The 14,844-nt window shown below is 46.3% G+C and overlaps 2 protein-coding genes across 2 annotated transcripts; one reads left to right on the plus strand and one right to left on the minus strand.

Annotated features, from left to right (window-relative positions):
- Positions 1-266: 266 nt before the first annotated feature.
- Positions 267-4,394, minus strand: LOC126647806 (feather beta keratin-like). The gene is made up of 3 exons (XM_050330337.1): positions 4,362-4,394; positions 906-1,005; positions 267-598 (listed from the first exon to the last, which is right to left on the minus strand). The coding sequence occupies exons 1-3, from the start codon at positions 4,392-4,394 to the stop codon at positions 267-269; spliced, it is 465 nt and encodes a 154-aa protein (XP_050186294.1).
- A 14-nt stretch (positions 4,395-4,408) lies between these two features.
- LOC126647808 (beta-keratin-related protein-like) lies at positions 4,409-12,572 on the plus strand. Its single transcript, XM_050330338.1, has 4 exons — positions 4,409-4,424; positions 11,768-11,778; positions 12,158-12,425; positions 12,529-12,572. Exons 1-4 carry the CDS (start codon positions 4,409-4,411, stop codon positions 12,570-12,572), a joined length of 339 nt encoding a protein of 112 aa, XP_050186295.1.
- The last annotated feature ends 2,272 nt before the right edge of the window (positions 12,573-14,844 follow it).

A 14,844-nucleotide genomic window follows, 5' to 3' on the forward strand; every position in this document is an offset into this window, starting at 1 on the left:
GCAGTGGGACACACAGTGCCTCCCACAGCCACGGGCAGGACCCCGCTCCACTGGAGTCAGGGGGAACCCACGGCACAGCAGGGGACAACACGAGGGGCTCACGAGGAGCAGAAGAGAGCAGGACAAGCACAAAACATCAGCTGGCCACGTCTGCCTCCCTCCTCAGCAGGAGGAGGAAAGCCTTGTGGAAGCGCTGGCCAGCAGCTCCATCCTCAGTCCGGCTTTGGGCTTCTTGGTCGAGGCACTCGCTGGACTCAGGCCCGGCTTTAGCAGGGCAGGCATCTCCTGCCACAGTAGCGCCCACCAAAGCCACCAAAGCCACCAAGGCTACCCAGGCCGTAGCCCCCAGAGTTGATGGGCACTCCTCCCTCTCTCAGGATGCTGCCCACGGCGGCGGAGGTGGTGGAGCCCACGGCGGTGTTCTGGGGGAAGGAGCTCAGGATGGGCCCGGGCAGGGTCACCACCACGGGAGATGGTTCAATGATCACCCGGGAGTCCTGGCACTGCCTCACGCAGGGCTCGTTGCAGCTGTTGGCCAGCGGGGTGGGGCCACAGGGACGGCACAGGTCGTAGCAGGACATGGCTGTGGGTGGCAGACCTGGCAGAGAGAGAGGGCAGGGACAGCACGGGCAGAGCGTGAGAGGCAGGTTTCTCATCAAAAAAGGCACAGTTTGGTGTTCAGGCACAGCCTGAACAGAGAGGAAGGAACATTAAAGTGACTTGATAGTGAAGGGTTCCCTGCACTGAAAGCTCAAGACCTTCTCCCACCTCCCAAACCAGTGGTGGAGAACTGAGAATGTAGAACAAGAGAAAACAGAAATGGTCTCAGGAGAAGCTGCACTGAGACCACAGGAGAAGAGAAACAGGACAGAGAAGAGGAACAGAGGAAGGCTCTTGCTGCTCACCTGGTTCACCGAGGAGGAGAAGGCAGGAGAAGTGGATGAAGGACCTGCAGCTGGACGGGCTTTTATACAGCCCTGCACAGCCCCAGGCACCGGGGCCACCCTCCTCATGTGTTTACCAAGCTCATCTTGCATGGAAAACACTCCCTCCTCCTGAAACAGGCTTTGATTTGGTGCTCCTTCCCCATTTCCATGCTGGTGGCATCCCCCTTCCACCCCAGAACCTTGTTTTATGTGCCATAATTAGAGATCAAACGCTTGCCGTGCCCGGCCTTTTTGATGCAGGCAATTTAGGCATTTATGGTGATCTGCTTGGAAAGCAACGTGTTTTTCCTCCTCTGTCTCTCAGTTTAGTCACTGGCTTGTCTGTCTCAGGGCCATTTCCAAATTAAAATTAAAATGCTGCCAGACTCACCCCAGAGAGCTGCAGATTGGGAACATTTGCATGTTTTGCACAAATACAGTTCCAGGTATTTTTCTCTGTGTCATGCACCACATGTCTGGTTGGAAGCTCTCACTGGGAATGAAGTTTGTTTTTTAGATAAAAGCCTATTTAGGTCACAAACCCTCCATGGCACCGATTTTTTAGTTTTTCAGTCAACATCAACCATTTTGGTCCAGAAACCCCATCATGGTTTCTATTTTTTACGTCGCTCCCTTCAGCCCTTGTAGAAACTCCAAAATTTAAATTCCCAACTTGGACCGTCAAGAGTTTTGAAAAATGGTTGGTTTACCAAGTAATTTTTTGAGAATAATTCCTCCCTGACCCCCAGAGGAACGCCTGGAAAGTCTCAAGGGTGGGGTTTTTTTTTTCCCCCTCCAGGAAGCTGAAATGTGCAAACAAACCACTCAGCACCTGCTGAGTTGGGCAAGTTGGCCTAATTAGGGCTGGACTAAACTCGGGGTTTTATGTCCTGACACCACAATTTGGTGACCAGAACATCCACTTAAGAGTGTTCAGGCAGCTCTGCCGTAGCAAAAGGAATGAGAGCAATTGGGAACACGGGGCGGGTAATTGGGGTTTGTTCATTAGAATACCCAAACACAGAAACCCAAATGCTTCACTCAGGTGGTGCAGCAAACAATCATTCCTGCTATATTTAGCTAATTTGAGGGGGTAATTTTGGCTGACCAGCTGAAGGGAGTCTGCAGCCTGAAACTGTTTCTGGGGAGAGAAGCGTTTCATTTCATTCATTAAAGCAGAATTTAATACGTCGTGATTGCAGCAAATTAAAGAATTAAATTGCCTGTGAAGGGATAAAATTGTTCAGCCAGCAGAGCTTCTGCCTACCATCAGGCACAGATTTGGGATTTTATTTGTATATTTTTTTTTACTTATTTTTAACGATTCAGTTCAGACAGGAACCAGATTAATTGGGAAGGCATCCTGTAATTATTGAGGCTGAAGAAGTGATCAGTTCCAGGATGTGATCAATTCAAAGCCAGCTTGGACAGGACATTGAGCAACCAGGTGTAGTGGGAGGTGTCCCTGCCCAAGGCAGGGGGTGGAATTAGAAGATCTTTAAGGCCCTTTTAAGCCCAAACCATTCTATCAGTCCACAAATAATGAAATTGGTTTCATAAAATATTTTTTTTTCATTAAAAAAGTGCGTTGCACTCAAAGCTTCCTCCCAAACAATATCAGAATCTCCACCTTTCATTTACCTTCATTCCACAGTCAGAAGCCACCAGGGTGTGTCTGTCTGCAGGTCCCCAGGGCTGGGCAACAACACTGAGGCTCCATCCTTTGGTTTCTTTCAAGGGAAGAACTTCAAAGTTAGTCCCAAATATTCATTATTGGTTGAGACACACAAAGGGAACAAACTATGTAAATATTGCAAGTCTGTGACAAAATTTAAATAGTTCTGTCACTTGAAATGTGGCAGCTGAGGTTACTCCCTAAAGCGCCTCAGAAACCAGGGTTATTAATCTTTGCATTAAAAAGTAGTTTTGTGTGTCACAGCAACCTTCCAATAAAACCTCTGGGACAGATCTGGGACAGCTCCTTCGAATTCTTAGGAGTGTTTAATGCAGCAAGAAAATCAGGTGGGGATATGGATTTTCCAACAGTGTCCCCCTGAGCTGAGACCAACCCTAGACTCCCCTCTAGCCCTGGGGAGGACATGGAGCTGCTGGAAACACTCCAGAGGAGCTGAACAGAGGGGATGGAGCAGCTCTGATCCATCAGAAAGGCTGGGAGAGATGGGATTGTTCAGCCTGGAGAAGAGAAGCTTTGGGAGTGACCTGACTGGGGCCTTCCAGGACCTGAAGGAATGTGGGGAAAGACTTTGGAGAAGGGATGGAGGGACAGGACGAGGGGGTGGGTTCAGACTGACAGAGAGGAGGTTTGGGTGGATATTGGGAAGGAATTCCTGGCTGTGAGGGTGGGGAGGCCCTGGCACAGGTTGCCCAGAGAAGCTGTGGCTGCTCCATCCCTGGAAGCGTCCAAGGCCAGGTTGGAGCAACCTGGGATGGTGGGAGGTGCCCCTGCCCATGGCAGGGGGTGGAACGAGGTCATTTTTAAGGTCCCTTCCCACCAAACCATTCCATGATTCCCTGTAATCCCTCCTCCAAGACTGATGTAAAATCGTGGCAAGGACACACAAACCCCCCGGGCAGGAGTTCATTTGCATCTCCTTGCATGCAGGTTCCCTGAGATGGTGAATGATTCTATTCATTCAATTAGTGGCATTTAATCTGAAAACTCTATAGGAAATTAAAAATAAAGGCATTATGTGGCCAAGAATCCTGACCTGATTATGAGCCGATTAGTGGGATGACAGATGAGGCTTTGCTCTGTTTATCTTAAAGGGGTTTTGTTTCTCAAGTCCCTGGGTGTCTGAAGCCAACAGCACACCGGGGATAATAACACAGCACGGGGAATGTATAAACCATTAATGAGCACCTGGGATGTGGCAGCTGATGCAGGGAGGACGCTGAGCTTGCCTGATAAGAGTCGTTGCCTCAGGGATCCCCTCCGACACACCTCGTCCTTTAGGAGGGATTTGCAGGGGGAAATTTTTACTGCTCTTATCAGAGAGGCAAACGAGGAGCAGGTAAACAACTCCAGGCAGGGAATCTGTCTGTAGGCAAGGGCAGATCTCGGGGTGCTCAGACACTTTCCCTGATGTGCTCGGTCCGGCCCTGCTGGGCTGAAAGCTGCAGGTTTTGGCACACCAGCCCAAAGATGAGCTACGTGGGGGACAAGGTTTGTGCCACTCTTGGTGGCTGCAGCTCTTCCCCCTGATCCTCAGGGACAGACTCTTTCACTGATGCCCAAATAAGCAGAGCAAGGACCAGCTCCTCCAAGTCCTTCTCCAGCTGCTCATCCTGGATTGATCCCGGGCATTGCCCCAGCTCAGGTTCAGCATCAGCTCTCGAGCTTGTCACCCCCAAATTCTGTGTGACACAGCACCAGAGGTCATGGCCAACACCTGATGGTCCCATTCAAGTGGTCACATCATTGATGACATGATCAATGACCTCTGTCATCGGCCAAGTCCCTCATGGGAGACCATCATGGTAAGGGATTGAGTCCCCGTGATCTGATAATCAGAAGGAATTTGGTTTTCTTTGCTCCTTCATTTTAGCATTCCTGTAGTCCAGGGAATCTGGCTCCCACTCTCAGACAGGTGGTACCACTTCACAGCAGAGTCATCACCAGTTTGGACGAGGTTTGGAGCAGGGAAGAGGAATCTCCCCCCACCCATCTCACCACTGCTGGGGCACCACGAGATGACCGACTGGGAGATTCCAGCAGGAAAAAAAATCTTCATGTTCCACCCCCCTTCCTCCGAAAAGCACTTAATTTTTCATTTCTATCCTCATTTCTTTATTAATTCCCTTCAATTAGTGGCCCTCATCCCCTGAATTATTCCTGCAGAGTCCACATCCCTGCCAGGCCCCCGAGGCAACACCCGCGGAAGTTCCGCGTTAAAAGGATTTCAACTGCACTTTGCAAACTCCCATCAACGAGTTCCCCCACTTAAAGCACTCATTATCGTATTTTAAGCAGTCAGCAAAGACTAAAACAGGGGTGCAGAGTCACCCTGAGAGACGTGTCAGGGTTCTTATTGGTCCTTCTCCGGTTGCACGCCGAGGTTGGTGGCGTTTTTGTTTGGATTTTCAGCTGGAAAATCCAACTTTGCTCAGGTTTCTCAGGCAACTGAGATGAAATTTGTCGGGGAATAAAAAAGCTGGGTGTTCTCAGACAATGTGGGTTTTTCAGGTATTACACAAACATGTAAGTGCAGACAGGGAATGATTGTTTAAACAACATTCGGGCCGTTTATTCTTGATGCTTTTATTAATTAATCTGCACTCAGGGGAAAGGGTCTCAGGCCTGAAATTTTCTTGTTGATCAAGGAATAAAAACTGCAGATGAGGCCAGTCTGACCATTACAGAGAGAACTCAGAACTTCCAAAAAAAAAAAACCAAACTGGGAATCTAATTAGGATCTCACACACAACAGGCTTCTTTAATATTTCAATTAATTTAAGAAAATTCCCACCATTTAGGTCTCCTATTTCTATTCTTATTATTTACTTGTTTTCTTTATTCTCCTCCCCCTCATCCCCCCTTTTAAGTGTTTCAAAAAAGCAGCTAAATCCACATTGGGACAATTGTTCCTCGGGAACCAACCATTACCTAAGGGATGATTTTTGATGCAGGATTTTCATTAAAAAGGTATTATTTTTTTTACTGAAGATCATTACTCCACAGTTAGTAATTTGCAGTAATTGCAGATTTCTTAAGTGCTGCTTTAGGTTTCGAAATACATAAACAAAGCCATGGGGCTTTAATTAGGGATTGTGCTTTAAATGCTTTTAAGCAGCTTTGGAAAACCTGGCACTTTTTTTTTTTTTTTTTTTTGGTCTGGTGGAGAGGGGAAAATCTCAAGAAATCAATGTTCACTATTCACTGTGAGTAAGATATTGGGAAAAATTTATTCCCTCTGAGGCCCTGGCACAGGAAAATTGTGGCTGCCCCATCCCTGGAAGTGTCCAAGGCCAGGCTGGACAAGGCTTGGAGCAACCTGGGCTCGTGGAAGTTGTCCCTGCCCGTGGCAGGGGGTGGCACTGGAGGGTTTTTGGAATCCCTTCCAAAAAACCCCTAAACCATTGCACAATTTTATGGCAGATGTGAATAAAATTGGGGGTTGCTCTTCAGATTTTAATAATGAATTCAATCTCAGGGCTCTGTTTACTCCCTGAGTGCCAGGGAGCTCTCCTGGGTTCGACTGGAAAAGTCATTTCAGGACACGTCAAAAAAAAAACTACTCCCAGCCCTGACAGCCCCTCCCTTAATCCCTGTGGCATCTGCAAGAGATAGGAAATCCCTTCTCCTTTGTTTCTCAGGCCTAATCAGCTGCTCCTTGGCTGTGGGGACCTGTCCCTGCTCCATGGAAGGCAATGGAAACCTCAGTCAAGACTTCAAAGGGCTGCTGGCATCCCAATTATAAAGAAGATGATAAATGCCAATCAGGAGAGGCTGCTTTTACTCCAGGCTGTGCCCTCTGCTCCCTGAGTGACCTCTGACAATTCATTCAGCTTCTGTGCTTGCAGATAATAACTGGAATTAAAGATGTGCCAAAGGCAACGAAAAGCCCAGCTGGGAGGGGAAGGGCAAAGGAGCATTTTTATGTAGTGCCCGAAAAGGTGGCTTTGCTTTACTATAAATCAGAGCCACTGGGGCAACTCCAGCAAATAATTAAGGGATCTGCTGGATAGGATGCTCTCCTCCCTAAGAACAGGGCCTGGGGTGGTTTGCAGCCAGTTAAAACATGGGATTTTTATTTTACCTTCAAGTTTCGGGTTTATCTTCACTCGGCTCGTGGAGCAGCACGTTGTGTGAATTCTATGTTAATATAACCAATTGTTTTCTTTAAAAAGGAGTGTTGAGTGCAAGGACCAAATCTTACTACACAAAAATAAAAATATCTAACAATTTCTTAGTGCCCCTATCTGTTCATATATGAATTTCCAGCTGAATTAACCCTCCTGCACAGCTTCAGTGTCACACAGCTCCTCAGTGGCCCAGCAGGGCTCAGGGCAGGTTAATTGGAGGTAAATCTCAGGATATTCCCACCTGCCTTGAACAATTCCAACGATGGGGCAGCCACAGCTTCTTCTGGGCCACCTTTCTTACCCTTAGAGTAAAGAATTTATCCCTAATATTTAATCTAAACCTGCCCTCTCACACTGTAATGAATTAAATTAAAATGTCATTTGAATAAAATAAGATCATTTCAGCCTTAGATGAAATAATCTCCACCTCCCCCAGAGCAGCTGGTGCAGCTCTGCCCCTGAAAGGAGGCACCTTCAGGGCTCTGGATGAAGCCCCAATAAAGAAATAAAACACTTCCCAGCCTCAACAGGGAAATCCTCATAGCTGGGCCACTTTTCTTACTCACTCCAGTGCCAAAAAGCTTTAACCCCACACTAAACTCTGTCTCATTTCCACCCAGGGCCGTCAGAAATCCCTGTTTTCTCTTTCCCAAGGTTTCCATTCCCAGCCAGAGGTGCCAGGCAGAGGAGCTGCCTCCCTCCCTCCCCTCGCCTCCCAAACCGGCAGGAAGGATTCCCTTCGGTTCCTAATTATTATTTACTCGGAGTTTTCCCTCACAGCATAAATCACCTGCAGCTTGAGAGGGGGTTCCTAAGGCAAAAGCGTTTGTGGCAGCTCGGGAACAAAAGATTCCAGCGGGGATTTTATGCAGATCAGGCTTTGTGCACCCAGGGACCTGAATTGTCCTTGTTAAGTGCCGTCCCCAAAGAGGTGAGTGAGCCCCAGCCCTGCCTGACAACAAGATTTAAATTGAAATTTAAATTAAGGACACCTTTTAATGTATTAAATCAAGCTGTTTGTGATTTATGAGGTGGTAAGGCAGGAGGAGACTGTTAGACCAAAACCCTCCTGGCTGCTCTGGCTGGTGGTTCCTTCCGAGATCTGTTTCCATGGGACTCCTGATTTTCCTCCCCTTTATTAAGATTTTTTTTTTCCTGTCATATTGGTTTCCCTCTTTATAAAAACCGTTTTTAAATCCACGTGTCTGGGTCCCTCATAAAGTGCCCACGCCTGTTTTCTCCAATAATTAACTGGTTTTATATTAAACTCCCCTCTCTAATTGGTGTTAAATTAAGTTCTCATCAGGACAGAGCTATTTCTTGGGTACTATTTTTTCCCCCAACCCTCAGTCACAGAAAAACAGGGCCTGGATGGAAACAGCAGTTTCAGAGCACAACTTTGCCTTTCCTATAATATTGTCCCTTTACAACCTGTTCAAAAAATGGGGGGAGAAGGGGGAAAAAAACCCCAATAAACAACAAAAAAACCCCAACAAGCTGTGACTGTGACTTCATTTTGAGTCAGTAACACGAAAACGTGGGTGGTATCTACGTGCCTCTCGTTGCAACACCTTCTTCAGAGCCCAGAAACAAATCCAGATGCTCCACTTCAATCCTTAAAAAAAAAGCCCCTGCTTGTAAATAAAGGCTGGGGGGTGGGTGGGTGTGAGATAAGGCAGAGCTTTCTCCTTAAATGTCACTATGGAAATGGCTGAGGATTTACTGAGTTGTTCTTCTCCTTGAATATCCACTGAGAGGGATGCTTAAAAGTTTCTGTAGATATAAACTATATAGGTTTTACATTTAAAGGCATTTCAGAATTAAAAAAAAAAAATTCTCTGGACAAAAAAAAAAAAGGAGAAATGAAGAAGAAGAAAAAAATAAATAATAAAGGCTGTTCCCTGACAGGAAAAGATGCTGCTGTTATTCTTGAATCCCTTTCCCAGCCCCCCAATTTGAGAGGGGGGGAAAAAAAAATTAATGCAGATGCCACCCCACACACACTTTGATCAAGCCCTGCTATAACTGAAATGTGGTTTCACGAAGCAGATCGAGTCTTTCAGGCCCAGGAAAATGGCCAGGTGAATCCTGCCTGCAGGCTGGGGCACGGGATTCCGGGATTCAGCACGTTCTGAGAGGGAACAAACACACAAACAGACCAGCAAAACAGTTTCATTACTTGCGAGAAGTTATGCAGGCAGCAAAGTTTGTTTTGCAACTAATTAAGACTTCATGCAAAAAGGGTGTCACATCCTCCGGGCCATTTGACTAAGAGTATAAAAGCATTTGCTACGTAGAAGCCTCCTAATCACTTGTCTTTAACTCTTCTCCCCTTGGTGATCCGGGTAAGTCAATTTTGAATCAATTATTGCCTTTTCAATCTCAATTATTCTTGCTGGCTAAATATCAAAAGCGTGGGTCGAGCTGCTGAAATGGCAAGGGGGTGGCTTTGCAGAAATATCCTTTCTGTTATCCTTGGGTTTTAAGTCAATTTAAATTCTGTGCTTCGGAGCTGTTGGTGTTCAGAAGTTCATTTAAAGCAGGGGCACAACAGAAAAACTCCCTCAGAATTAAAGAGTCTCAATAATTTTACAGCAGCAAGTGCTCCTTTCATATTGTAAAGACACAGATTCATTAAAAAAAATTATCATTTTAAACGTTCCTTCTTAATTTAAATCTCATCCTCAGCTGCCTTCAAGGAGGCTCCGGGATCTTCTCACAGTTGGAAAACTTGTCCTGAATATTTTCCAAACCCTCACAGATTTTTCTTACTGAAAAAAAAAAAAAAAAGCCACTTTACCACTGGTTTTGTGTTAAGTGGCTTTATTTTTATGAATGTTTGAGCCAGTTTATTTGAGCTGGTCTCGTTTTTAGTGCTGAATTCCAAATCTAGAAGGAGATTCCTTCTTCAGCTCTTCCCACAAGCACTGGGATGAGCTTTGGAAAATTGTTTGTCTGCCTTGGACCACTCCAAGATCCCGACTTTGAGACTGATTTGTGGCACCAATTTTTTTCCCCCAAGCCAAAATTAGCCATTCCAGGCCCAGCTTTTAAGCTGGGACAATATTCTGTGTTGCTTTTTCCCTGCCTTCAAGTTGAAGGCAATTTGACTCAAATCACTTGGAAAAAGATAAAAGGCTGAAGGTGAAGCCCTGAGGATTTGAGATTGTTAAAATGGGATATTTAGAGGGAGACACAAATTTTGTCTCTCCCACAGAGTCCTGGGGTAAATGGATTTATTTAGGAAATCAGTCCAAGCCCACCCTTTGCCAGCCCTTGATTTCTTCCACACTAGCTTCATGAAGATAAAGTAAAGAAAATTATCCCTCTCCCTCATTGTTTTCCTCACCCAATTAGTGTGGGCACAATCCAGGGCAAGCAGGGCCTGATAATCTGTAATTAAACAATGCCCAGAAAAAAAATCTGGCCTGGATATCAGGTTGGGTTTTAAAGAGCTGTGCGATTTCAAATATTCAGATGATCTGTAATGAGACCAATAAAAGATGGGTGGGTCTCCATCCTGGATCACTCTGTTCCACTCGTGACCAGGTGAGAGGAGGGAAGGAGTTTCTCTCCCCCCACACACACACACGGTTTGGTCTTGCCGGTGCAAGCGAGGATCAAAATCCGACTTTAAAATCTGGAGTTGGGTCGGGAGTTGTGGCTTTAAATTAACAGGAGTGAGACAGAGCAGTGCCACTCACCTGAATTATTTCCACTTTGTAATTCCCCCATTTTCCCTCTGTAATTCTCCCATTTGCCCTTTGCAATTCCTTAATTTACCCTTTGCAACTCCCTCCTTTGCCCTCTGTAATTCCATTTGCCCTTTACAACTCCCACTTCTACCCTTTATAATTCCCATATTTACCCTTCATAACTCCCCCACTTACCTTTTATAATTCCCATATTTACCCTTTATATCTGCCCCATTAACCCTTTGCAGTTCCCCCATTTCCCAAACCCCCCATACCCATTGTGCAACCCTTTTCCCCAAACCTTGCTATTTAATATATCAATTCCTGCTGGACTAACACTGTCCTCTCTCCCCCATTCCAGGTGTGGCTCTGTCTCATATATTTAATATAAATATATAAATTCCTGCTGGACTAACACTGTCCTCTCTCCCCCCATTCCAGGTGTGGCTCTGTCTCATATATTTAATATAAATACATAAATTCCTGCTGGACTAACACTGTCCTCTCTCCCCCTGTTCCAGGTGTGGTTCTGTCCCATGTATTTAATATAAATACATAAATTCCTGCTGGACTAACAGTATCCTCTCTCCCCCCTGTTCCAGGTGTGGCTCTGTCCCATATATTTAATATAAATACATAAATTCCTGCTGTTCTAACACTGTCCTCTCTCCCCCTGTTCCAGGTGTGGCTCTGTCCCATATATTTAATATAAATACATAAATTCCTGCTGTTTTAACACTGTCCTCTCTCCCCCTGTTCCAGGTCTGGTTCTGTCCCATGTATTTAATATAAATATATAAATTCCTGCTGTTCTAACACTGTGTTCTCTCCCCCTGTTCCAGGTCTGGTTCTGTCCCATATATTTAATATAAATACATAAATTCCTGCTGTTCTAACACTGTCCTCTCTCCCCCTGTTCCAGGTCTGGCTCTGTCCCATATATTTAATATAAATACATAAATTCCTGCTGGACTAACACTATCCTCTCTCCCCCTGTTACAGGTCTGCTTCTGTCCCATATATTTAATATAAATATATAAATTGCTGCTCTTTTAACACTATCCTCTCTCCCCCTGTTCCAGGTCTGGTTCTGTCCCATATATTTAATATAAATACATAAATTCCTGCTGTTCTAACACTATCCTCTCTCCCCCCTGTTCCAGGTGTGGCTCTGTCCCATATATTTAATATAAATACATAAATTCCTGCTGTTTTAACACTGTCCTCTCCCCCCTGTTCCAGGTCTGGTTCTGTCCCATGTATTTATTATAAATACATAAATTCCTGCTGTTCTAACACTGTGTCCTCTCCCCCCTGTTCCAGGTCTGTCCCAGGTATTTAACCTACCAATTCCTGCTGTTCTAACACTGTCCTCTCTCTCCCCTGTTCCAGGTGTGGCTCTGTCCCATATATTTAATATAAATACATAAATTCCTGCTGTTTTAACACTGTCCTCTCTCCTCCTGTTCCAGGTGTGGCTCTGTCCCATATATTTAATATAAATACATAAATTCCTGCTGTTTTAACACCGTCCTCTCTCCCCCTGTTCCAGGTCTGGTTCTGTCCCATATATTTAATATAAATACATAAATTCCTGCTGTTTTAACACCGTCCTCTCTCCCCCTGTTCCAGGTGTGGTTCTGTCCCATATATTTAATATAAATACATAAATTCCTGCTGTTCTAACACTATCCTCTCTCCCCCCTGTTCCAGGTGTGGCTCTGTCCCATGTCTCCCTTCCACGAGTGCTGCCTGCCGGGGTTGATGTGCCCCGAGCCCTTCGCCGTCACCTCCAACGAGACCTGCGTGATCAAATACCCCGACACCGTCGTGGACATCGTGGAACCCGACCACCCTCCCTACTCCCTCATCTACCCCGGCCCCACCCTCACCACCTTCCCCCAGCGCACCATCGTGGGATCCACCGGCCTGCTGGACCTCAGGAGCTTCCTGGGCTCCCGGGGATCTCTTGGGTTCAGGGGTATGTTGGGTGCTGGGGCAGCTTTGAGCTCAGGAGCGGCGTTTTGTGACGCAGGGCGCTTTAACCCTTTCCCCCCTCACTTATCCCAACTGTTTTGTTGTAGAGCTCGCAGGCCAGCCTAAATCCAGCATGGATATCTGTGGATAGACTGAAAAGCAGAGCTGAAAACGCTAAAGAGCCCGACTAAGTTTATGGATAATGGATTAGAGAGAAGTGCTGAGCTGCCGAGGTTCCCAGTGGAGTCCATAAAGCCAGGGTTTCCTGGCACTAAACCTGCCTGAGGACTAGAATGCCCAAACTCCAAGAAACTGAAATTTCGCCTCTGAGCCGAGTCAAAGTTAGGACGAAATAAACCCCCAGAATTTTCCAAGAAAGCAGATTTTTCAAAAATCTTTAATTTTATTTTATTTTTTTCTTGGTTTGGTAAAAACTGTGTGTCAATAAATTCATTTTTATGCCAACGCTGATGTTCTATTATCGATTTATCTCCAAGTAAAAAATATAAAATACATCAAAAGAATAGGACTGAAAATCCTGGGTTCCAAAATGAAATTTTATCGAAATTCAGATTCATTTGTAAATTTTGCTGAACCAGCATTAAAAAACCAACCAACCAACCAACCAAAACCAGCTCTACTTGGCATTTCTTAAAATTAGGTATTTGTAAGTCTTTCTTTTGCTTTATTTCTGCTTAGGCCCACAATGTAACGCTTTCCCAGCTTCTTTTTCTGCCTATGTCTTATTTGATACAAGCCAGGGCAAAATCAAAAATATCGAGTAATTGTAATTGCAGATTCTTTTTTTTTTTTTTTTTTTCCAAATCCTTCTGATCAAAGAAGAGCAACCTATGCAAAATCATGGAACTGGGGATTCACTGCAGACCCTCCTGAAAGTCTTTGATTATATCCAGATAGTTTTGCTCCTGTGTATTCAGCTTTTCATTCCCATTAAATTCTGTCTTGCAGCAGCACTTTTGGGTTTTCCTTTTTCAGAATCCCAGAACGGGTTGGTTGGAAGGGACCCCAAAGCTCATCTCGTTCCAACCCCTGGGCAGGGACATCTTCTACCAGCCCAGGTTGCTCCAACCTGGCCCTTGGACACTCCCAGGGATGGGGCAGCCACAGCTTCTCTGTGCAAGCTGTGCCAGGCCCTCCCCACCCTCACAGGGAACAATTTCTTCCCAACATCCAACCTAAATTTCCACCCCTGTCAGTCTGAACCCATCTCCCCTTGTCCTGCCACTCCAGTTCCTGGTCAACCACTTTCCCTCTACACTTTTTCGAGCCCTTGTTGTGTCCCACTGAGTGTCCTGGTGACCTTTTTGCCTCAGGCTCAACACCCACATCAGTGTTTAACCAAATCCCCACGTGACACTGGTGAGATTTTGGCCTTTTTGAAGAGCTCACCACCTGACCTGCACTGTGAGGTGGAAGAAGGATGGAGATCTGGGCCCTGAACCTCCCAAGGGGTCTGGATGCAGCACCACAAAACCTCCTCCATGCTCCTTCCCAGGCTGCCAGGAGCAAAAGCCCAAACAAAATCCCAGAATCCCTGAGGCTGGGAAAAGACCTCCAAGGTCAGCAAGTCCAACCTTTGATCCATCAACATCTTGTCCCCCCTAGCCCAGAGCACTCAGTGCCACGGCCAGGCCTTCCTTGGGCACCTCCAGGGGTGGGGACTCCAAAACTCCCTGGGCAAACCCTGCCAAGGCCTCACCACCCTTTCCAGAAACAAATTCCTCCTCATGGCCAACCTGACCCTCCCCTGGCACAGCTTGAGGTTGTTCCCTCTTGTCCTGTGTCATTACCTGGGAGAAGATCCTGACCCTCACCTGGCTCCCCCCACCTGTCAGGGAATTCCAGAGCCAGAAGGTCCCCCCTGAGCCCCCTTTTCTCCAGGCTGAGCCCCCCCAGCTCCCTTAGGAGTTTCTCCAGCCTCTTCCCCAGCTCAGTTCCCTGCTCTGGACACACCCCAGCCCCTCCATGTGTCTCTGGCAGTGAAGGACTCATCACTTGAGGTGCCTCATCACTGCCCAGCCCACAGAAGCAATTAAATTAATTAATTAAAGCAGTGGAATTAATTCCCCAGCTGACTCCTGAGGCTATTCCCCAAAAAATAGGACAAAAAAAAATAAAATCATCAACCAGACGTGCCCAGGCAGGACCTGGGCATTGTCACCCTCCCTGGGTCACCAGGCTGGGACAACTTGTGCAAGAGGAACCTGCAATGTGGAATTTGCAATGTGGAACCTGCAATGTGGAATATGCAATGTGGAATCCACAGTGTGGAATCCACAGTGTGGAAGCTGCAATGTGGAACCTGCAGTGTTGAATCCACAGTGTGGAACCTGCAGTGTGGAACCTGCAGTGTGGAATCCACAGTGTGGAACCTGCAGTGTGGAATCCACAGTGTGGAACCT

The sequence above is a fragment of the Myiozetetes cayanensis genome, unplaced genomic scaffold (assembly GCF_022539395.1).
Source record: "Myiozetetes cayanensis isolate MyiCay16 unplaced genomic scaffold, myiCay2020 scf41, whole genome shotgun sequence".
In the NCBI taxonomy this organism is placed as follows: Eukaryota; Metazoa; Chordata; class Aves; order Passeriformes; family Tyrannidae; genus Myiozetetes; species Myiozetetes cayanensis.

Excerpts from the sequence above, each read along its gene's own strand:
- LOC126647808 (XM_050330338.1), top strand. Across the intron at positions 12,426-12,528 it reads GGGATCTCTTGGGTTCAGGG|AGCTCGCAGGCCAGCCTAAA; the intron begins GTATGTTGGGTG and ends GTTTTGTTGTAG.
- LOC126647806 (XM_050330337.1), bottom strand. The coding sequence starts at position 4,394 with ATGACAGAGGTCATTGATCATGTCATCAATGAT. Across the intron at positions 1,006-4,361 it reads TTGATCATGTCATCAATGAT|GGTGGCCCCGGTGCCTGGGG; the intron begins GTGACCACTTGA and ends ACACATGAGGAG. Across the intron at positions 599-905 it reads TCTCCTCCTCGGTGAACCAG|GTCTGCCACCCACAGCCATG; the intron begins GTGAGCAGCAAG and ends TCTCTCTGCCAG.